The 22229-nt window shown below is 44.7% G+C and overlaps 1 protein-coding gene across 1 annotated transcript; it reads right to left on the bottom strand.

The window, feature by feature from the left end:
- Positions 1 to 24: 24 nt before the first annotated feature.
- On the bottom strand, positions 25 to 20687 carry IRF6 (interferon regulatory factor 6). Its single transcript, XM_037985604.2, has 9 exons — positions 20458 to 20687; positions 16477 to 16548; positions 15746 to 15922; positions 10892 to 11096; positions 9835 to 9963; positions 6865 to 7023; positions 5112 to 5504; positions 3965 to 4083; positions 25 to 2947 (listed from the first exon to the last, which is right to left on the bottom strand). The coding sequence occupies exons 3-9, from the start codon at positions 15917 to 15919 to the stop codon at positions 2723 to 2725; spliced, it is 1404 nt and encodes a 467-aa protein (XP_037841532.1). The 5' UTR covers positions 15920 to 15922; positions 16477 to 16548; positions 20458 to 20687; the 3' UTR covers positions 25 to 2722.
- Positions 20688 to 22229: the final 1542 nt, after the last annotated feature.

The following is a 22229-nucleotide window of genomic DNA, read 5'->3' as shown; positions in this document are numbered from 1 at the left end:
AACAATAAATCCCTAAAAGACTGATTTAGTTCATTCATTTATTCCAGCAACAAATATTTGAGAACACACTGTGTCCCAGACACTGTTCTAAGGACTGGCAGCGAAGTCCAAGACAAACAATCCCTACCTTCAGCAAGTTTGCAGTCAAGCAGGATACAGATGCTGAGCATTACAAGGGAAATGATTATTCTGAAAGAGGAACTATGGGTTGCTATGGGAACATATAACCAGGGACCTAATTATATGGGAAAGGGACCAGCCCAGATCCAACACTTGCCCTCCCAGTTTACCTCCAGTAGGTTCTTTTTAACTTGAACTAATCTTGTTTGGTGGGGTAGACAGTGAGGAAAAAGAAGAGCTAGTGACAAAATCTAACTCCCTTCTCAGTCTTAAGCATGATGAAGGCAAGGGAGTAGAAGATATCAAGGGAGTGAGTGGTGGTGGCCACCAAAGGAGATAGCAGACTGAGGCCCTAAAAAAAGAAAGGAAACCTAAATCTATCCAGCACTCTCTCCCAGCATTCTGAAAAGGAGCCAAAACAAGGAAGAAACTGGGGTATCTAGTGAGGACCTCACAAATCACTCATCCATTCCTCTGACATGTTCATAAACTTTTCACAGTGGTTACAAACCAAAAGCTTGGTATTTCTTGGCACTTTTCCAATACCCTTTACCAGCTCACATTATCTGGGCTCCCACCCAGGCTACAGATAGCCTGGCTGTTAGCATTTCACAAAAGGGATACAGACTGGCCCAGATTCAAGAGCTACCCTTCTAATTTACCTACAGTGGGTTATTTTTAACTTTGAGCTCCCACATAGAGATGGGGCAGCCAAATATCAAGACCAAATCCCTCACTTCACCTGCTCAACAAAATGACCCCAAAAATGTAAAGTTTCTGTGCCATTAACACTTCCTGGTCCCTAAAAGCCCAACTTTTCCTCAAAGCTGGGCACCTGACCTTTAGCCAGATTTCTTAATCTTGTCATGCTTTTCATAATAGCATGGGTAATGCTTTTCATAATAGTAAATTCCACCAGGTCTCTTAGAAACTCTAAAACCAAAGCTTAAGCACTTTAAATAAATAAGTCCTCGTGTCACCACTGACTATGAACTTTTAGTTTTTAAAATAAGGCTAGCACAACTTTTGAGTCATTTTGAAAAGTAGGAGATGGCCTGGTTTAAAGGTACCAGACTAGACATGGGCTTCCTTACTACGTCCCGACACAGACAGAAAGGCGTCACTATTCAAGAGGACTGGGGCTTGCAACCACAGATTACCATCTTATTTGCCATTTAGGTCCCAGATTGCTTGAGCCCAGGAGTTCAAGACCAGCATGGGCAACATAGCAAGACCTCATCTCTACAAAAAAAAAATTAGCCAAGCATCATAGTGCACGACTGTTGTCCCAACTACTCAGGAGGCTGGGGCAGGACGATTGCTTGAGCCCAGGAGCTTAAAGCTGCAGTAAGTGGTGATTTGCCACTGCACTGTAGCCTGGCAACAAAGCAAGACTCTGTCTCAAAAAAGAAGAGAAAGCCAAAATGGTTAGAGACTCAGCAGATGTTTCCAGATAAGATCAGTTTGTGACAGATAGACCTGCATTGTTCTATACCACTCTTTACCTTCACTGTTCACACTCAGATACCTCCACTAGTAAGGGAGACAAGCAGGTTTGTGCTATGTGAGCCTTTCCAGAAGAGTACTGCCCAGCCCTTCTTCATCCCAGCCTTAACACACCCAACAACCAATTTCTTTCAACTGCAAAACATCTAAATTATACTGTCCCTTTTGTAGTCAGAGAAGTATATCTTAGATCCCCAGCTCAGTCTAGCTCAGAGAAGAAAATAAGAAAAATAGAGCTCTTTCCTCTTAAAGCTACCACCTGAGTCACATACTATCATCTACCCCCCCTCCCCCAACCCCTAAACACACACTCTGGTATTTGAGTAGTAATATGGTAAATGCCTGACAACCTATTCTTCCACAGAATCCCTAGGCTTTCTGTGTCAACAGCTTCCCTTTAGAAGCCAAATTTGTGAGCTTTCACTCCACAGGCTGGGTGACTTTCAGACTTTGGCACCCATTTCTATTTAGATATCAAGCATGGTTTCTAAGCAACCAGCCAGCCAGCTCCTCTCCCTCTCACTTCCCCCATCAGGGAGCCAGCTTACTATACTAGCAGAACAGGTCAAACAGAGCTTGATCCTGGACAAATCAGTGCTTGAGGAAACTTTAACAAAACCAAGCAAAAATGTGGTACAAGAACAATGCAGAAGGATTCTGTTCCAGGCAGTTTAGCCTTATACAAGTAGAAGAAGGTCATCAAGTCCATTTTAAAGCTGTATACAATTTCAGGCATCATTCCAATTTCTTCACTTTATAAGCAATAAATCTGAAGCCCAGAGGTTAAAGGACTTGTTCAAGGTCACATTGGCAGCAAAGCTGCAGCTAGAACCTTGGTGTCCAAACTCCCAGGCCAAATCTCCTTCTACTGTGCTACATCATACTACCATTAGGAGATTTGAAAAAGAAAAGCAAAGTCTGAAAGGTGATTTTTCCATAAATTAAATCAGCTTTAAATCTAGGCATACTTGGAGAATCACAGACTTCTAACACTGTTAGAGAAAAGAGAGATTTAAAAGCTGGTTAAACCTAAACAATAAAAAAATCCATATATACAATATTATAAAAAAGGAAAGGAAGAAGATGGCATTCACGATTATTGAGGAGGCAGGGCAGGGGGGAGTTGCATGCTGGGGGTGGGCTGCATGGGCTGCCAGCTCTCCTGGGTTTGAAGGATGCGGTACAGCTGCTTCAGCTGAGCAACGATGTTATCTTTGATGTCTGGGGTTGAGATCTGCAGGCGGACACTGCCACTATCAAAGGATCGTGTGAAATCACCAGAAAACATCTCGTAGATCATCCGAGCTACTACTGGAATGACCTGTTCAAGACACAGAACATAGGTGTATCCTCTCAGGAAAAGGTATTTTTAAATAGCACAATGGACCCGAGATTGAAGGGCAGACCAAAGAGGCCCTGAGGAAGCCCCCCATTCTAATGTCTAAATAAAGGATATGCCTTCATCTCTCTGGACCATCCTCCTGCCAAAGCTCACTCTGGAAGTTGGTTCAAATGAAGGTAAAGAACCTAGATGTAACATTAGGCTACATGCCTAAATAAATGACTGCTTACTTTACAAGACTTTTAACAAAATATCATCTATTGCTTGCCTTGCTACACAACTCCAGGGGCAAAGCCCAAGTGGCCTTGCTGCCACTTCCTAGAATAAATTTATATTCCTAAAAGTAACTCAAAAGGTTTTTCTAAGAAAAGCTGGAAAGGGCCAGGTGTGGTGGCTTATACCCATAATCCCAGAATTTGGGGAGGCTGAGGCAGGAGGATCACTTAAGCCCACGAGTTCAAGACCAGCAGGGGCAACATAGTGAGACCTCATCTCTGCTAAAAATAAAATTACGCCAGGCATGGTGGCCTGTGCCTGTAGTCACAGCTACTTGGGAGGCTGAGGTGGGAGGATCACTTGAACCTGGGAGGTTGAGGCCACAGTGGGCTGAGATGATGCCACTGCACTCCAGCCTGGGTGACACAGCAAGACCGTGTCTCCAAAAAAAAAAAAAAAAGTGCAATTTACATTGTGTGTGTGTGTGTGTGTGTGTGTGTGTGAAGAAAAGCTAGAAAGGGTCATATCTGTGAGGTTTCAGCAAGACTCTAAGGTTAGTAAGAGAATGAAAGACAAGATCTCCTCTAAATCAGTCACCCATTTTAAGGACCCTGCCTTTTCCAGCATGGTCCTACTGTACAAACCTGAGTCTGTTACCCCATCTGATGAGACTGAAACCTACATGGGCTGACGGATGCTTGATGAAGGCTCAACCCAGACCTGGGGGCTAAAGCATTGGCAAAAAGGAGAAGAGTTGTTGACACAGCCTTATCTTCTCACCTGAACCAAGATGAGTTTCCTTTCCAAGGGTTTCCCATCTGGCCATTCTTCCCCAAAGCATAAGTAGATCTCAAACGGTGGCTGCTTTTCTATCTGTCCTTTCTGGTGGGCAATGAGATCTGCAGAAAGTGGAAGAGCAAGTTTGGTATACCGGGTCATTCCACATGCACTCAACAAATACCATCTTTTATGCTGTCCATTACAATAGCCACTAGGGCCGGGCACGGTGGCTCAAGCCTGTAATCCCAGCACTTTGGGAGGCCGAGACGGGTGGATCACGAGGTCAGGAGATCGAGACCATCCTGGCTAGCACGGTGAAACCCCGTCTCTACTAAAAAATACAAAAAACTAGCCGGGCGAGGTGGCGGGCGCCTGTAGTCCCAGCTACTCGGGAGGCTGAGGCAGGAGAATGGCGTGAACCCGGGAGGCGGAGCTTGCAGTGAGCTGAGATCCGGCCACTGCACTCCAGCCTGGGCGACAGAGCGAGACTCCGTCTCAAAAAAAAAAAAAAAAAAAAAAAACAATAGCCACTAGCCACAAGCACTCACTAATTTTAAATTAATTAAATAGTTCCTGGGTCACATTAGTCATATTTACATGCTCAATAGCCACATATGGCTTGTGACAACTATACTGAATAGCACAAATATATTGAACAGTACAAATTACAGAGGGTTCTCTTGGACATCATTGATCACAACTTGCGGTCCAAGCCACATTGTAAAAAATTCACATCTTAGTGCTTTCCCCAAAACTGCCTGCTTGAATTCACCACTCAGATAATTCCCAAAAGAATATGTGCTATTCTGAATATGACAAGCAGGATTATCTTCCAAAGTTAAAGACAAGCTGGTAACATTTGAGATGTAATGACAGGGCTGTCTCCTTCTTCTGCCATTGAAGGAGCCACAACCAACTTAAAAATGACTTCCAAGTACATATCTTTGGAGTGAAACTCCCTTCTTTGTTGCCGAGGTCACCTCCAATTTTTAGAACCAAAGTTCTGTTCTCCCTTGACCTCCTCCAGAAGAAATTTTTAAAGATCTTTGCCATGCCAGGAAAGCAGGGAGGTGAAAGGCAGTCATGGTGGAAGGAATGTACTTCCAGAGAATGATTCCCACTATCAACCTTCTAAGAAATGACTTACCACTAAGGAATGTTTCCAGACAAAATAGCTTGACCTTCTTTTGTCTCTCAATCAGGTTGGGAGCAACAAGTGATGGGGCACATGGCCCAGACCAGTACACCTTGCACTGGCACAGCCTGATGGCATAAATGGCATGACCGCTGACCTCCAGGATCAGTCCTCTGTCCATGACGTCCAGCAGCTTGCTAGTGAAGAGCTTCTGCTTCTCGTTGGTAATATGCTCAGGACCTGGGAATTTGACCTGCTCCAGGCTGACAGGACCAAAGAGCTCCTCCTGGTCAGGCATGGGACCCAGGTCCCCATAGAAGAGTCGGCAGCCCTGGGGGTTGCTCACGGTCATGGTCTGCCCGTACTCCTTCCCACGGTACTGAAACTTGATGTCCAGGTCAGTCACTGCAAGGTTAGAGATGACAGTGAGAGTCCTGCTTCACTGCTCTGCCCGTTCATCCCTGTGACTCATGCAAGTCCATTAAGATCAAGCCACCTTTCAACCAGCATTCAGGAAGGTCACTGCCATAGTTATCCTTCCTGCAATAAAGGGAGACATCAACATATCCCTGGAATATTCACTCAAAAGGCTGCCTGAAAGCAAACAGTTCAAGGTCCATCTCAACTATTTCTGTTCAATCACCACACCCCAAGGGCTACAATTTCATCAAGTAAAGTGGTCCTGGTATCCCCACGCTATACTGACTTGAGTCTTCACACCAGTGGTCATTGGAAGGAACTAAAAACTAAGGTATCTGGTTTGTGTATCATTTTTAGCTTATTGTTTAAAGAAACTTGAGGAACAAGAAGCAATACCAAACAATTTTTCTGAAAATGACATGTGAGCACACACACTGGGGATCTGTTCTAATAATATACCATGAAAGGACACAGTTCACATCAAAGTTAATTTTTACTCAGCAAATCTCCATTGAACCCAATAGCCCTTATCAAAGCTAATTAGCCTCTTGGACAAAATTGTATTAATAGCACTCACATGCCTACCATGTATAGTGTGAAAGGGAGACCCAGGCAATGACATTGATTCTTCATTGAGATAAATTCATACCAAATTCAGAAAGAGGTTTTTTCTGTAGGTCCTAAAGCCTCTCAAAATCCAAGAGCCTCCTCTACCAAATCCATGGCCATTAACCTCCCTGTTCCACAACTAACCTTGTCACTAAATCCCCCTGCCTGACTGATAAACCTGGGCCTCCTACCCACCTAAGACCTGAATAACCTGGAGCTGGAGCTGTAACCAATCAGAGCGTCCCTATGGGCAAGTAAGTATCAGCCAATGTTTCTTTTTCTTTTCTTTTCTTTTTTTTTTTTTTTTTTTTTTTTTTGAGACCATGTCTCATTCTGTCACCCAGACTGGAGTGCAATGGCTTGATCAGCGCTCACTGCAGCCTCGACCTTCTGCCTTCAAGTGATCCTCCCACCTCATCCTCCCAAGTAACAGGGACCACAGGCATGCACTGCCATGCCCAGATAATTTTAGAGTCTCACTATGTTGCCCAGGCTAGTCTCAAACTCCTGGCCTCAAGCACTCCTCCCACCTCAGCCTAGGATTACAGGTGTAAGCCACCACACCCAGCTGGGCTAGTGTTTCTTTACTTCTTCCCTGGTGACTCATGGGCTAGCCAGGAAACAGAAATAGAAGGTGCCTCTGAGACAGGTAGTTTTTCAATGCATGGCAAAGAAATGAAGTCAGAAAGCAGGATAGGAGCAGAAGGCCCAGCAAGAAAGATAAATTCTCACTTACTTGGGAGAGAGCTGATCCACAGTTCTGGAGAGCTATAGAAGGGCTGTATAGGTGCCTGGGGTACTTCCATCTCCAGGGGTTCAGTTTTGGGCCACACTGCCTCAGGGCTGCAGTTGCCCACACTGCAATTGCCCACACTGGCTGGTGCCATGGGAGAACCTAGGACAAAAGCATATGGTGAGCAGACAATGCACATCACTTGCTGATGCTCTGAGAACTCACAAGGTCAGTAGACAAGAACTAAATACTGAACCCTGACCCAGTGTGATCTTCCAGCCCATCAGTGATTCCCATAACTAACACAATAAGAAATAAGGTTCCCCTGCTCCTGCTTCCTAATCATATTATTTCTCCCACAAATTCATAGTTTTAAAAACCTTTGTTTGCTGAAAATTAACTTAGACAAGTGAGTTTTCTCTGGAGGTTAAATTATAAGGAGTAAGAGATTCCATACTGTAAAATTTGCCCCAAGCAATTAAATAGAGGTTGGTTGTCTTCCATAAAATGAACTCAACTGAATTAGCTGATTAGCTTCAAGGAAGTGTTAATGCATAGAAATTCCTTTAAAAACAAACAAATACTTTTACATGCATAAAATGTCTGGAAGGATACTCAAGAACCTAGAAGAATCTGACTCCTCCAGGGAAAGAAATGAAGGTTCAGGGACAGGATAGAAGGAAAACCTTTCCATGTATTTACCTTTTTGTACCATTATGAATGTCAACCATGTGAAAGTATTATCTATTCAAAAGGATCCAATTGAAGGTTTTTTTTAAAAAAAAAAAAAAAAAAAAAAAAAGAGTATTTCCCTGCTACTGTCAAAGGTGACTTGCTCCAAAGTCTACAGATTTCTCCTCCTAGCCTCACCTCTTAGGCATCTATTCTTCAACAATTCTTCATCCTCTGGCCCAACAGCTCTGAAATCACAAAGGTTAATGTTTCTTTGACCCTTTGTGTATAAGTCTGGTTAAATTTACATTCTCATTTTACTTTTTTGTTTTTCATATCTATTCTACAACTTTCCAAAAAAGGATTAAAGGCAGCTCAAAACATAAGGACACACAAATACTAGCTTTAATAAAATAGCAACAGAAATAGGAAATCAGGATCCTGGAAATAAACTGCATCCTTTTAGGGGGTGAGAATAACAGAATGAGTCAGCCAGACATTTGGGAAAGGATCCCACATTTCTAGATGTTCAATTTCACTAAGTGGGAATATAACATGTGGCAATGCTTTGTTTGTTTTTACTTTTATTTTAGTTTCAGGAATGCATGTGCAGGTTTGTTAAATAGGTGAATTACATGTCCCGGGGTTTGGTATAGAGATTATTTAGTCACCAGTTAATAAGCGTAGTACCCAATAGGTAGTTTTTTAATCCTCATCCTCCTCCCACCCTCCGTCCTCAAGGAGGCCCCAGTGTCTATTGTTCCCTTCTTTGTGTCCATGTGTACTCAATGTTTAGCTCCCCCTTATGAGTGGGAACAAGTAGTATTTGGTCTTCTGTTCCTGTGTTTTAGTTCACTTAAGATAATGCCCTCCAGCTACATCCATGTTGCGGCAAAAGACATGATCTTATTCTTTTTTATGGCTGCATAGTATTCCATGGTATATATGTACCACGTTTTCTTTATCCAGTCCACCATTGATGGGCATTTAATTTGATTCTATGCCTTTGCTATTGTGAATAAGTGCTGCAATGAACATACGTGTACATGTGTCCTTATGGTAGAACAATTTATATTCTTTTGGGTATATATCCAATAATGGGATTGCTGGGCCAAATAGTAATTCTGTTTCAAGTTCTTTGAGAAATCACCAAACTGCTTTCCACAGTGACTGGACTAATTTACATTCCCACCAGCAGGATATGTGTTCCCTTTTCTCCATAAACTCATCAGCATCTGTTATTTTTTGACTTTTCGGTAACAGCCATTCTGACTGGTGTGAGATGGTATTTCATTGTGGTTTTGATTTGCATTTCTCTAATGATTAGTGACGTTAAACATATAGCAATATTGACCTGGAAGATCTCTATGAAACTTCTCTTTACCCACACTTGGTTGCAAATATATAAGTGGAACGATAAATGAAGGAGGGCCAGTGGATAGACAAGTGTCATTTCCTGATTCTGAAAGGTAGGGGCATCACCTAGAGTAGGGTACCTGAAAATCCTAAATAAATAATCTTGATATCCTAAGTTTTATAGGTGGCACAAGTTATCTCATTTTGACCCATTGCAGCCAGGTGGTACTAAAAAGACAATGAAAAACTGGTTGGCTGGATATCCGCAAGTCATTTGAGTAGGAGCATTTCAGTGGACAAATCAAGTAAAGATGCTGCAGAAGAGTAATTCAACATGTGTTCAAGTATCCTCAGAAAATGCAGTGGGAGATTCAGTACCTGCTCTGTCACACAGTGGATTCTCAAGCTCCCAACTCAATTTTCCCAGGAAGCTGGATTCAAAAGCCCACAAAAGGAAAGTCTGTTGCAGATAAATCCTATCAGAGCCTAGTATTATCAGCTACAAACATCACAAGTTTCCTGTGATACAGCCTAAGCAGAGTGGTCCTTGTTAAGGAAGTGACACAGAATTTATACCAAGAGAAATATTAGAAGAGTTTGCCCGTAACTCGTAAAACTGACACTGCACTTGGCCTGAAGGAAATTGGCAAAATGTATAACTGATGATATATTTGTATGTTGGGTTAAGAATGAATTCAAATTTTTTATTTCTTTGAATTAGCACATAAGCTTCCGAAGATGTTCTATTGCCTGGAACCCACCCAGCTCTACTGGGATAACTGAGACAGCAGGGAGTTCCTCACCTCTGACTCCCACTTGCTAACAGTCCAGCAGCCTGGACCGATCCTGCTTTCAGGGCAGTGGTGGCCAATGTATTGACAGTTCCAAGGTCAAAACTCCTTACATCCTCCGTATGTCTCTGTACCACCCATCATCCCCACTCACCATTGATGTTCAGGAAGGGGAAGGTGTCCTGGATGGGAACATGGTGCTGCGACTGATCCAGCTCATCTTCCTCATCTTCTTCATCCACATCATTATCCTTCTCATCCCAGGGAGCAGACCCTGTGGATCCTACCCAAGATACACAAGCCCACAAGTGAGCCATTCAGGTTGCACTGCCATCCCTGCAGCTGACCCACCATTCAAGCTAGGGACTGCTATCCCAGAGGCTCCTCAGGTTCAGTACACACCCTCAATGTCCTAGCTAAAAACAGTGAGAATCAAAGGAACCAACACTTCTCTCATGGAAGGACCTCCCTGGATTCACTGGAGCATGTATCTAAATTATCTGGCTGTTAGTACTTGTTAAGTACGGAGTTAATTGGAGGGATTAGGAGATATTCTCTTATTCAAAGTATCCTATGAATTAAACGATCACTCACCCAATATGTATAAAGAACTTATTACCCTGATCTTGTCACTATTGTATGCACCAAAACATCACTATATACCCAATGAATATGTACAATTATTATTTGTCAATGAAAAAAATTTTTTTACAGATCATGTTAATTTTTTTTTTTACAGGTCATGTTAATTGATTCTCACAATAGCTTTTGAAGTAAATAGGAAAGCTGAGATCCCATATTTTAGAGTTGAAGAAACTGAGGCTCACAAGAGGTAAAATGACTTGATTCAAGTCCTACAAGTAGTAAAGTGATAAGGGCCAGGTTTAGAACGCAAACCTAAGCTTTGATCCTTTCTCCTTCAAAACTACCTGGCCTCTTGAATCCCAAGAGAGGCTACTTTTACAGTAGAACTGTATACCCCTCCACTTTCTAATGTTTTAAGTAACTAGGCTGAAAAACATACCCCTAATTAAGCAAGATTTTGCTGAGTTTGAGTCTTTTGTTTTCTATGTCCTTCCCAGAGAAAGGCTTTCTTGCTTTATCCATCTTAAACTTTGTAAATCAGGCTGTTTTCAAGTTGACAATCTCTTAAGAGTCCAGCCGAGAATCTGGCATACTGCCCACCTTCTCCCCAGCACCTGGGGCCTCACCTGGGTTAATGATCGAGCCCTGGGGCTGAGGGATGTCACACACTTGATATATCTTCACTGGGTTCATGGGCACCTCCTTGGTGCCATCATACATTAGGTTGAATTCTCTGCTCTTATTGAGAGCACAGCGCAGCTGGGCCTTCCATTTAGCTGGATCAGGGTCATCCACCCCTTCCTGGTACTTCCCTGTCTCTACAGCCCAGGCCTGAGAACAAGAAACCACAGTGAGTCTTATCATTGCCCAGAGCCACTGCAAAGCGTGTGCTTACCCTTTCTCATAGACACACACACACACACACACTCTCTTGCATGACTGCCCCACCATCCCAACCCCAATTTACAGAGACTGCAGCAGGAAACACTGCCCTTAGGACCAGGCAAGACAGGTGCCTAAGTGAAATAAAGCCATGTGCAAACACAATATATTAAAAGGAGGAGCCTTATCGCAAGCACTGGTACCAGCACTCATCAAGACGACAATGTTCTAATGAAGGGCTGAAGATAAAGTTTGGGGAAAATATGCACCAAAGTGCAGATGGTAACTCTGGATAGCAGAATTTCAAGTAACATTTTTTCTTTGCTTATTCATTTTTGACATGAGTTGCTTATATGACAATAGGTAAGACAAAGAGGCATGGCAGAGGATATGAAGAGTTTGGCCTCCTGGGTTCCTTTCCATCAGTCTTCAATCTAATACATAAATAAAGAATTGTGGCTCACTCCTGTAATCGCAGCACTTTGGGAGGCCAAGCCGGGTGGATCACAAGGCCAGGAGTTCGAGATCAGCCTGACCAACATGGAGAAATCCCATCTCCACTAAAAACATAAAATTAACCAGGTATGGTGGTGCATGCCTGTAATCCCAGCTACTTGGGAGGCTGAGGCAGGAGAATCGCTTGAACCCGGGAGGGAGAGGTTGCCATGAGCCAAGATTGTGCCATTGCATTCCAGCCTGGGCAACAAGAGTAAAACTCCATCTCAAAAAAAAAAAGAAGAAGAATTGTAGAAACCAAGTACCTTTAGGAGGGAAGGAAACACACTGGGGGTTCAGCTTGTCCCACTGCCTGAGGGCCTCAAGTCCTAAAAAATCCACACCCCTTACCTTTCCCTATCCTCTCAAACTTCTACTTCATTAGAAACATCATGCTGTCAACCACACCAGTGGCTGGCAGCATGGACTAAAACCACTTTGACTCCTTCTCTCTGGTTTTCAAATATGGAAACTCACAGCACTTTCCCCAGACAAGAAGAAGTTAGCCTTCCCAGTGAGGAAAGGAAAAATCTAAGCCACTCAAGTCATAGACCAAAGTGCTCAGGAGCAAAGCAGGGAGTAGACACCTAGCCCTGCTTTCGGTTCTAACAGGCATTCTTGTTTCTGCTCATGGGATAGCCACTCTCCCCCATTGCTAACAAGTTCTCTGATCTCTTTGTGCAGGAGTACAACTTGTTCTGATGCCGAAAAAGTAGGTGCCATTAGCAGAGAACTCAAATGTTTTCAAGCTAACAGGTTATTTGACTTGTCCAAACCCAATCCCTTCCTGATTCTGATCATAGGCTTCTGCCCCAAGCTGAAATTGAATTTTTCTGCCCCATCCTTCAAGAGCTCTGATCTCTTTCAGTCACCCCCTGAAGAACCTCACAGTCATGAGGAAGTTCCCTCAAAAGCTAATCTAAATCCTCCTCCTCCAATTCGGATCATTTCCTCTTACCATCTTCTCAGATTCCGGTCCCTCCATTGGATTTGTGGTACGGAATGAAGAAGTTTGGCAACACTGTGCTGCCCCAGGTGACTGAGCAGACACTAGGGGGCCTAACTGCTGCTCCATTCTATCGAACCCCCTACAGGAGATTTCAATTTCACTGGTCACTGGTATCTGGAAGGCCTATCTCCAGTTACCTGGCAATACCTGGCTGCTGCCTCCCCACATTTTCCCTTCCGTTTGTTTGATCCTCTGTGTGCCCACGCTAAGTCTGGCCCCACCCAGCTGACTTGGGCTATGAAGACTTTGGCAGAGGTCTGCACATTTCTGTGGTTCCCTAAAGCCCTGCTTCTCCGTGGAGAGCAGCCAGACCAACCCAGAACCACAGCCCCAGCCTTCCTGCTCACCACACAGCCGTCCCCAGGACCCACCCAGATTGCACTGGGCACCCAAGGCTGATGTAGTGAAGAGCCGTATCCTTTAAGACTGGAACTTTATAATCAAGAAAGGAGGCCAGGCCCGTTGGCTCATGCCTGTAATCCCAGCACTTTGGGAGGCTGAGGTGGGTGGATCATGAGGTCAAGAGATTGAGACCATCCTGGCCAACATGGTGAAACCCCATCTCTACTAAAAATACAAAAATTACCTGGGCATGGTGGTGCACACCTGTAATCCCAGCTACTTGGGAGGCTGAGGCAGGAGAATCACTTGAACCCAAGAGATGGAGGTTGCAGTGAGCTGAGATCGTGCCACTGCACTCCAGTCTGGGTGACAGAGCAAGACTCTGTCTCAAACAACAACAACAACAACAACAACAAAAGCAAAGCAAAACAAGAAAGGAGAGCCTAGGTGGAACCATGTGGCAATCATTGTGATTTATAAACATCGCTTGTTCAAACCCATTCTGAGTCTTGCTAGCAAGAGATTCTGATCACTGTGCAAGTCCTTATTTCTCTTCCTAAAGAGGAAATAATCTCTGCATTTTTATAGCGCTTTACAAATCCGTTTCCATACTTCATTTCACTTGATTCTCACAGGCAAGACTACTTTCATCCCCATTTTACCAAAGGGGAGCTGAAGCCCAGAGAGGTTAACTTGCTCAGGGCTACACATGCAGCTGATGGTAGTAGAATTTGAGGCTAGTTCTTCCAATTCTTGATCAGAAAGGGCAGTATAATGGGGGGTGGAATGGAGACAGAAAGTCAAGGGTTCAAATCCTGCCCCCACTACTTACTGGGTGTGTGATTTTGGCAAGTTATTCAATCCCTCTAAGACTTAGCTTCTGCATCAACAGCACAAAGGTAATACCTCCCTTACAAGGTTGTCATGAGAATTAAAAGAGATAATGGACACAGACACTCATTTAATGTTAGTGCCCACCTGTATATTCTGCTAAAGGCCATCAGAGCTTGGTATCTGTGAAAGCACCCTCCCTCTGCACTCTGCAAACAGATGCACAGATATAACTAAAACAAAGTCACCTCCCCACAGCCCAATTTTCCACAAGCCCCAAGCATGCAAGCCCAAAGCATCACTCTCATAAGTAGCGCTTTCAGGAAATAGCCTCTTCCCCAGGGCCAGCCACTGTCAGACATTTGAACAGCAAATCCAGTTTCAGACCATGGCCACAAGAGGCCAACTGGGCCAAGATGGGCCTGCGCCCTTCTCAATGACAACTCCAATAATTGGTGCTGGTTTATAGGTACTAACCTTATCAACTTTTATATTGTTATTTAAAATCTAAATTAAGAGCAGTCATTTACCTTCTAAGTACCTTCAGGCCAATTTTCTCTCTGCCTGTCCTCTCTACACCTGACATAACTGAGTTGGGTGGGAAACATCCCAAGGATGGCTTTCTTTTGAACCCTGCGCTCACATTTTCTGCCCTTTCCAAACCCAATTTCAGCAAGAACCCAAGGCATGAATCTTGAGAGGCCCACAGTAGAGACTGTATTTCACTGGTGACTTCTAGCTTATACTCAAAGAAGAAAAGGGCAAACAAACTAACTTCTCAATGTCTTGGGATGCAGGAACTAAAGCTACTCATGAGATGGAAGTGACCAAGAAAGAAGCTGGTCTGGAGCAGAGGCACAGTCTCCAGTGTTTCAAACTATGTGAAAACCTTTCCCACAACAAGCCTGTCCACCTACTTCTGTCTTAAGTCAAGCTTTGGTTTCACTTAAATTTTGTAAAATGTTATGTGATTAAATCTTGTTTTCAGTTAAATAAAATGACTATCATATCAGTGCTATTTCTTATTTTTGAAAACATTCATAAAATTAAAACTTATAAATAAATCACCTTTAATTTTTAAGCAGCAGTTATAGATGGGGCAAAATATTTTAACTCAAAAGAAAAGCTTGCCAGGTGCAGTGGCTCATGTCTGTAATCTGAACATTCTGGGAGGCTAAGCAGGGAGGATCACTTGACCCCAAGAGTTCAAGACCAGCCTGGGAAACATGGTGAAACCCTGTCTCTGCAGAAAAAAATACAAAAATTAGCCAGGCATGGTGGTGTGTGCTTATAGTTCCAGCTACGTGGGAGGTTGAGGTGGGAGAATCGCTTGAGCCTAGAAGGTCAGGGCTGCAGTGAGCTATGATCATGCCACTTGCACTCCAGCCTGGTTGACAGAGCAAGACCATATCCCACAAAAAAAAAAAAAAAAAAAAAAAAAAAAAAAAAAAAAAAAAAGAAAAACTTGCTGAGAGTCCTCTATACCAACCACATAGGCTATACTGTGTGCCTGCTAACACCTGATAGTTCTGTCCTGGTCTGAGTATCCATTGCCAGGCCCAAGCACCTCTCTGCATAGCAAGAGCTCTGAGTGATTGAGGAGGAAGAGTCAACTGCTGACCCTTGCTAGCTTTTGAAACAAACACATCACTACAATCACTAATGAGAGTTTTGGCCAACCCCAGCTGGTATCCTTTGGGATGTGATTGAGTACCTTCAACCAGTGGGAAAGAACAAAGGGCTTCAACCATTGCAGATATGCCTCCAAAAGAGGAATTACCATGCCTGCAGAGTTTGGGCACCCCCTCATCATAAGCATTCTCTCTGTTTCACCAGAGTTTTAGATCTAGTATATTCCCCAGGCCAAACAAACAAACAAACAAAAATCCAGAAAGGTCTGATGGTAGAAGAAGTCCTTTACCTTAAAAATAGTATTTTCCTCTTCTTGTTGAGGGCTATGCCGGGTGGCATGTTTCCAGGGAATCTGAAAACGTTTAGAGTCCCTGTGTAGCCAGATGAGCCCAGGGTAGAGGCCACTATCCACCTGGGCCACCAGCCAGGGCTTCAGTCGGACTCTGCGGGGGTGGAGGGCCATGATCTGGGGGATCAGAGGGAGAAATGGGAAGAGCAGAAGAATTAGGCCAGCCACTGGGAACCCTTCCCAGCCTCCGTTCCCATCTACTAGAGCTACAGTTTCACTAGATTACAGCAAAGAAACTAAATATGGGAATAAACTGTGCCAGGTGGGAAAGAAAAGAGGTTAAAAGGTCCTTTTTATTCTGATTCCAAAGCCATTTATACTTCATGCTTTAGCCAAATCAGACTTATCATGCAAGTAGATCACATTTCTTCTATTTAAATCCTGAAGCAGAAAAATAAAAAGATGATGTCATCCTGCTGGAACACAGTCCTTCCTGAAGCACCAAGGACTTTGGAAGAGAAGGGAAATTGTTCTTTTCAATCTCATCTCAGGAGAGGGAAGAAAAAAGTTATGGAAACAGCAACAACTACATAAGTGAGAAGCTGAAGCATGTTCTCCTTTTAAACAAGACAACTAAAGGTGAATGGGAATATTTTAGAAAGAAATGACAGCACCATGATGAGGGAGAAGTAGGTGAGGGGTAGATCCTGGACTCCAGAGTCTTCACTTACATGGAAGAGCAGGCAGTGTGTTCGCAGGGATCTGAAGAGTCGGCTTGTCTTTCCCTTGACCGCTCAAAGGTTCTGTATGGAGAAAAGGGGGGTCTCAGCTGGTTATCCATACAACAATCTAGTGTCTGGGAGAAGGCTTGGGAACATTGGCAACAAAGGTTCTGAGAATGTGTCTCTGCAAATGAGTTCTGGTAAAGCTCAGAAGTCCTAGAATAATCAAATACTAAAGTACTAAGAGTACTTAGAGTACCAAAAACAGTCATGAGACAAGCTTTGCATGGCTAGGACAGCCTCCTCCCTTGGGTCTGTTTATCTCCCAATGAAGCCTGGAGTGAACTGATTGGTTGCAGGAGCCAGCCTGGGTAAAGTCTGCAATTGATTCTCGTAAAAATACATGGGCATAGCAGATAACATTCAAGAGCAGCTGGCACTCACAGCAGAAAATAAAAGCCTTCCCAGATTAGGTGACTGATAAAAAAAGAGTCACTGGAGAATTGTTTATCTGAGATGTTCTGTTGGATTTTTTGGTGTTCTTATTTTGTTTTTACTTAAGATGAGAATGAGATGCCTGGAAAAAGAACACTCATTCAACAAATATTTGTTCATCAGCTACTGTGTGCCAAGCACCGTGTTAGTTACTAAACACTAAAGCTCTATGTTCCTTCTTGAGAATCTCCACGTTGGAACTTCTCAAGCCCCACAATGGCCTGAGGAGGAGTGAAAGATAAATAGGTCACCTTCATACCCAGAAAGATCCCTACCTAGATCACAGTTCTGAAACCAAACAACCTTACAGCAAAGAAGCTAAATATGGGAATAAACTGTGCCAGGTGAGAAAGAAAAGAGGTTAAAAGAGTCAGCTGAAGGCTCCAACATAGAAGAGCTTAGCTGATGGGGTGGCCCATAACACCACTTCTCTCCCCAGCCAGACTCCCAACAAATGTGAAAAACCCAAACCTAACTCAGCATCTGGCACTTTAAGAGCAAGGCAAGACCTGCTCTCACCTGAGCTTTCTGACCCAATTACCAAGTCCTGCAACTGAAACCTTCCCCCTGGGAGCACAGTGGGTAGGTGAGGTTGGCATGCAGTGTTCAAGTGCCCCCACGTAGTTGGCCTTGAATTGCGGTGTTTTGTAGGGCAGCATGTGAAACCATCAAACCATGGAGTGCATTTACACCTTATAAGGAGGAGGGAATGCATATTCTCTCAAGGGCTAGTTCTACCTTCTGCTCCCCAGTCCTATCACTACTAAAAGGGGGATGGAGCAAGAGAAGGAAAAAGAGGATAGAGAAATAGGCACCATCCAGTCAACCTAGTAAAGAGCTTTTGAGAATTTCCATTGCAATACTGGTAAGTGCTGTGTTTGGGCCTGTCAGACATTAAAATCCAACTCTTGACCAATAGTGGACTTGAAGAAAAGTCCAAAAGGGCTTATTGTAGTTGATCCAAAGCCCATCAAGAAAAAATTAAGGCAATCAGGCCAAGACCAGGAGCTGCGCCTGATGATGGGAAAGGAGAAGCAGCCACCCATAGAGATCAGTGATTAAGATCTAGAGCCCTGGGTTCTCAGTGTTCTCCTAAGATGGAACTACACATGAGCAGCCTTGCCTCAGCCCCATGGAAGGAGCCCCAGCCTGCCCTCCTCCAAGCCCATGCCCTGCCTCTCTCACTGTAAACCCTCTCCACCTTCTGAAAGTCAGCCAAGATCTCCCCCACCCACCACCCAGTAACTATAACTCTAAAAACAGCAGAGATGGAAAAAATTGAAAACCCAAATGACCGAGACGGAAGTGGTTCATTACGTCACAACCACAGGCTGCAATACCAAGTAGCCATTAACAACAGGCATCAGAATTTTTATTATACTCAAGGAAATATTTACAATATGAAGTTGTGGGGGCAGGCAGAAACACAGCATACTGTGTAGCACTATCTCCATCTTATAACATAGCACATACTTGCGTACATGTGCACATACACACAGAACTGAAAAAAGGAAATACAACAATGCAACAAAATATTTGTAATGGTTATTGGAATTGTAATGGTGATGGAATTATGGATGCTTTTTACATTCTTCTATATATGTTATACATGATCCATATTTTCCTACAATGATATGTTTCAACTTATAATTTTAAAAACTACAAGTAATATTTTTTTAACCTCAGGACAGTAAGACATTGCTTATGAAGGATGGTAACAACAATCCTTTGTATCTGTGTAGGCTTTACAATTTTTACATGAACCTTTACCTAACATGTCTGGTTTCATCCTCATGAACCTGAACGTGTTATTACTATCCCCATTTTACATCTGGGCTAACTGAGATGCTTTATCTCCTAAGTCAGAGTGTTCCGTACCAAACCTTGTCACTGCACCCTGTCTTCTATGTCCCTCTCATCTTCTAGGCACCAAGAAAGTAAACTAAAAACATCAGCAAAGATTCCAGCAGCATAGAAGGCCAATAAAGTGACTGAGGTGGAGACTGCATAACATCCACTCTCAAACACACCTAAATCAGAGTTCTCTTTCTAAACACTCTTACCACCCAAATCCCAATGCCCGCAGAACCACCTTAGCCTAGTTGAACTCATCTTGGTATCTCTAGCTGCCATCACAGCAAAATGCAAGGCCTATGTCTCTAACAGGTATTTAACCAGCCAAAGGACAATGATGCTAACCTATGTATTCCCCTCACGCTGAGCATAGAGGAGGGACACTTTCAGCCTCCTCAGGGCACTAACTGTCCTCTCCCATATGCCTATTCTAGGGAACAGGTCCTGCATAAACACCCTCACTGCCACCTCCATAGCCCCTCCCCAGACTAGTTTCCAGGGGCACTGCCACACCAAAGCTGAGATTTGGCCATCAGTGGTTTTGCTCAGGTTAAAACACAAGTCATTTATTGCAGACAAGTCTTAGCAGTCCCAGTTCTTCCCTTTCTCCTGAAGGAAGTGAAATGCCATCCTCTAAGTTCCCTTCCTCAGGTTTCCCTGTTTAGTTTAGCCCTGTTTAGGGGTAAACTCCGGGCGTCTAGTCAAAATGCCTACACCCTTCTCCCCTGCTGGATGGAAGTTGGGGGATGACAAATGGGAGTTACAAGGTATTGAGTGCCACTGTCATACATCATACACGTCTCATCCTAAACCATACTCCTGGGTCAACACCAGCTTTCACCAATGCCACCCAAGCACCTTCCTCACCCTATCCGTCTCCTTTCCCTCACTTCCACTCTTGACATCCACCAAGAGAACAGGTTGCCACAGGGTGACCCCTTTACCACAAAGCAGGCTGCCTGTAAAGAGTGGCACCTCAGGCCTCCTTTCCAAGTCAGGCCTGGGAGACTTTCCCCATTCTCCACACAACCCTCCAGCCCCTTCGGGCAAACAGGGCCCACCCCCAGAGCAACCACACCCCAGCCCCACCCTCCCCAACACCTAGCTCTGCTCCTTGGAAATCCAAGGGTGTCTCCCAGGCCCAGGGCGAAGGGCCTAACTGTGCCAAACAGACTCAGGAGGGAAAACGAACCGCCAATGCTCCAAAGCTCCTGGCCACCCTCACACCAGTTTCTCAAAACGCCCACTAGGACCAAGGGCCTGCGGACCTGGGAAATCCTCTCTCTGGGACACAGGGCCCAGCGGCAAGTTGGTAAGAATGAAGGGGGCGCGGTGCTTTCGATCTACCGGATAGTGGGGTTGTTGGGGGCCGAGAGCAGTTCCCTCCGCTTCGGCGGTGGGGGTAGGGAGAGTAGGCACAAGTGTAGATTCGAGAGGGGCCTAGCGCTACAGAACTGAGGCCGCCCCAAAGCTATCTGGAAGAGGGCGACAGGCACCCAGCACCAGTGTGTACGCACCCAAACACACAGATGCCCCCGAGCAAGTTCTCTCACCCCCTACAAGCTCCGGCGACGGGTCCTACCCCACCCAAGGGGGAGCCTCCCCTCCCTCAAGCTGGTCCCCAGAAGTTGGCGTCCCCACCTTTGCTCAATCTGTCCACCAGAAGCTGACGTCCCTCCGAACCAAGTCCGCAGCGAAGATCACCCGTCGCTACCACGCTCCTCGACGTCTCAGCAAAGGGGCGCCTGGCTCTACCCAAGTAGGGACTGCGGGTTCCTCTCCCCGTCCCGCACCAGCCCTTACCTGCCCGGCCCAGGTGCGCCGAGCTCACGTCAGCGCCTCGCCCCAGGACGCCGCAGCCCTCGCCTCCGCCCGGCCACGCCTCCCAGGTGTGGCCACGCCCCCCGGCATTCGGGATTGGCGAGTTGCAAGAAATATGACACTCGGCGTTTCTGGACGGCCCGGCCCAGCGGCGCCCGCCCTCTGTCCCACCCTACTCCCCCGCTTCTAACTCTGGCTAAGAAAGTCCCACATTCAGCCTAGCCTTACGCCTCAGGGCTGGTGGTCCTGGGAACTGGAAGTGACTGGGAGTTCAGATCTAAGTCGAGAGGGTGCCTCCCTCCTTCACGCCGCACAATTACCCTGCAGTATGCAGACAGTTAAGCACAAATAAGGGTTTTGAGATTCTGGGTTGGCCCTACCACTCGTGGGCCTGTGTAAGTGGAGTTGTACATGAAGAAGAGAACCAGAACTCTTGGTCCTGTCTGGGGGAAGCCATATGCTTCCAGGACTAGAATTCTGCCTTTACTCTGCCTCTTACCCGTGTGACTCTGGGTAAGGTACTTAGCTTCTTGGTTTCAGTTTCCTCATCTCTTCAATGAGAATAATAATTCCTGCCTTCTTTTTTGTTGTTGTTGTTGTTTGCTTTTTTCTCTTTCTTTTTCTTTTTTTTTTTTTTTTTTTGAGATGGAGTCTTGCTATGTTACACAGGCTGGTCTCCAACACCTGGGCTCAAGGGATCCACCTTAGCCTCCCAAAGTGCTGGGATTACAGGCACTGGCACCCAGTTCAGTTCCTTTTTTTTTTTTTTTTTTTTTTTTAAGGCAGGGTCTGGCTCTGCCACCCAGGCTAGAATGCAGTGGCACAATCATAGCTCAACCTCCTGGGCTCAAGCGATTCTCCCACCTCACCCTCCCAAGTAACTGGAACTACAGGCATGGGCCACCATGCCCAGCTGATTTCTTTTTTTTTTTTTCTTGTAGAGACAGGGTCTCACTATGTTGCCCAGGCTGGAGTTCCTGCTTCCTCTGATCACTATCGTGTAATGATTAAAAACATAGCCTCTGGAGCCAACTATTGGGGTTTAGACCCCAACTCCATCAGTTACTACAGACTTGGGAAAGTTTCTTAAGCTTTTTAGGCCCTGGTGTCTTATCTGTAGAAAGAGGTCAGTAATACTACCTACCTCAGGGTACTGTGGGGATTCAATAACTACATGTAAAGTGCTTGCAACAGTATTTAGCACTTATCAAGTGCTTTTTATGTACTTGCAATTATTATTGGCGTAAAGATTAAAAGTACCATATAGACAGTGTGTCAGAGAACAAGAAGGCATTCCTTGTTATTACCTGAAATTCAAGTCCTGCATGTACCCTAACAGGTGCTTGATGAGATTTCCCTCACCTTCCTCATCTATCTAGAGGACAGGTTTGCAGGAGGCTGTGCAACAGTAAATGAGACTTTTAAAAATCCCCCACCCTCAACCACTGAGCTGTCATAGGTGAAATGGGGCATGAGCAGGTCACTGAGGTTTTGGTGTTTAAAGTAATGAGTGAGAAACTGTGGAGGAGTGGTGCAATTAGTTGAATTGTCACCCACATAGAAAAAAAATTTGTATTTTGAAGTTTTGACTA

Source organism: Chlorocebus sabaeus, chromosome 25, assembly GCF_047675955.1.
Source record: "Chlorocebus sabaeus isolate Y175 chromosome 25, mChlSab1.0.hap1, whole genome shotgun sequence".
Taxonomy (NCBI): Eukaryota; Metazoa; Chordata; class Mammalia; order Primates; family Cercopithecidae; genus Chlorocebus; species Chlorocebus sabaeus.
Note: the sequence above shows the minus strand (reverse complement) of the source record. Positions and strands in the feature narration are given on the sequence as shown.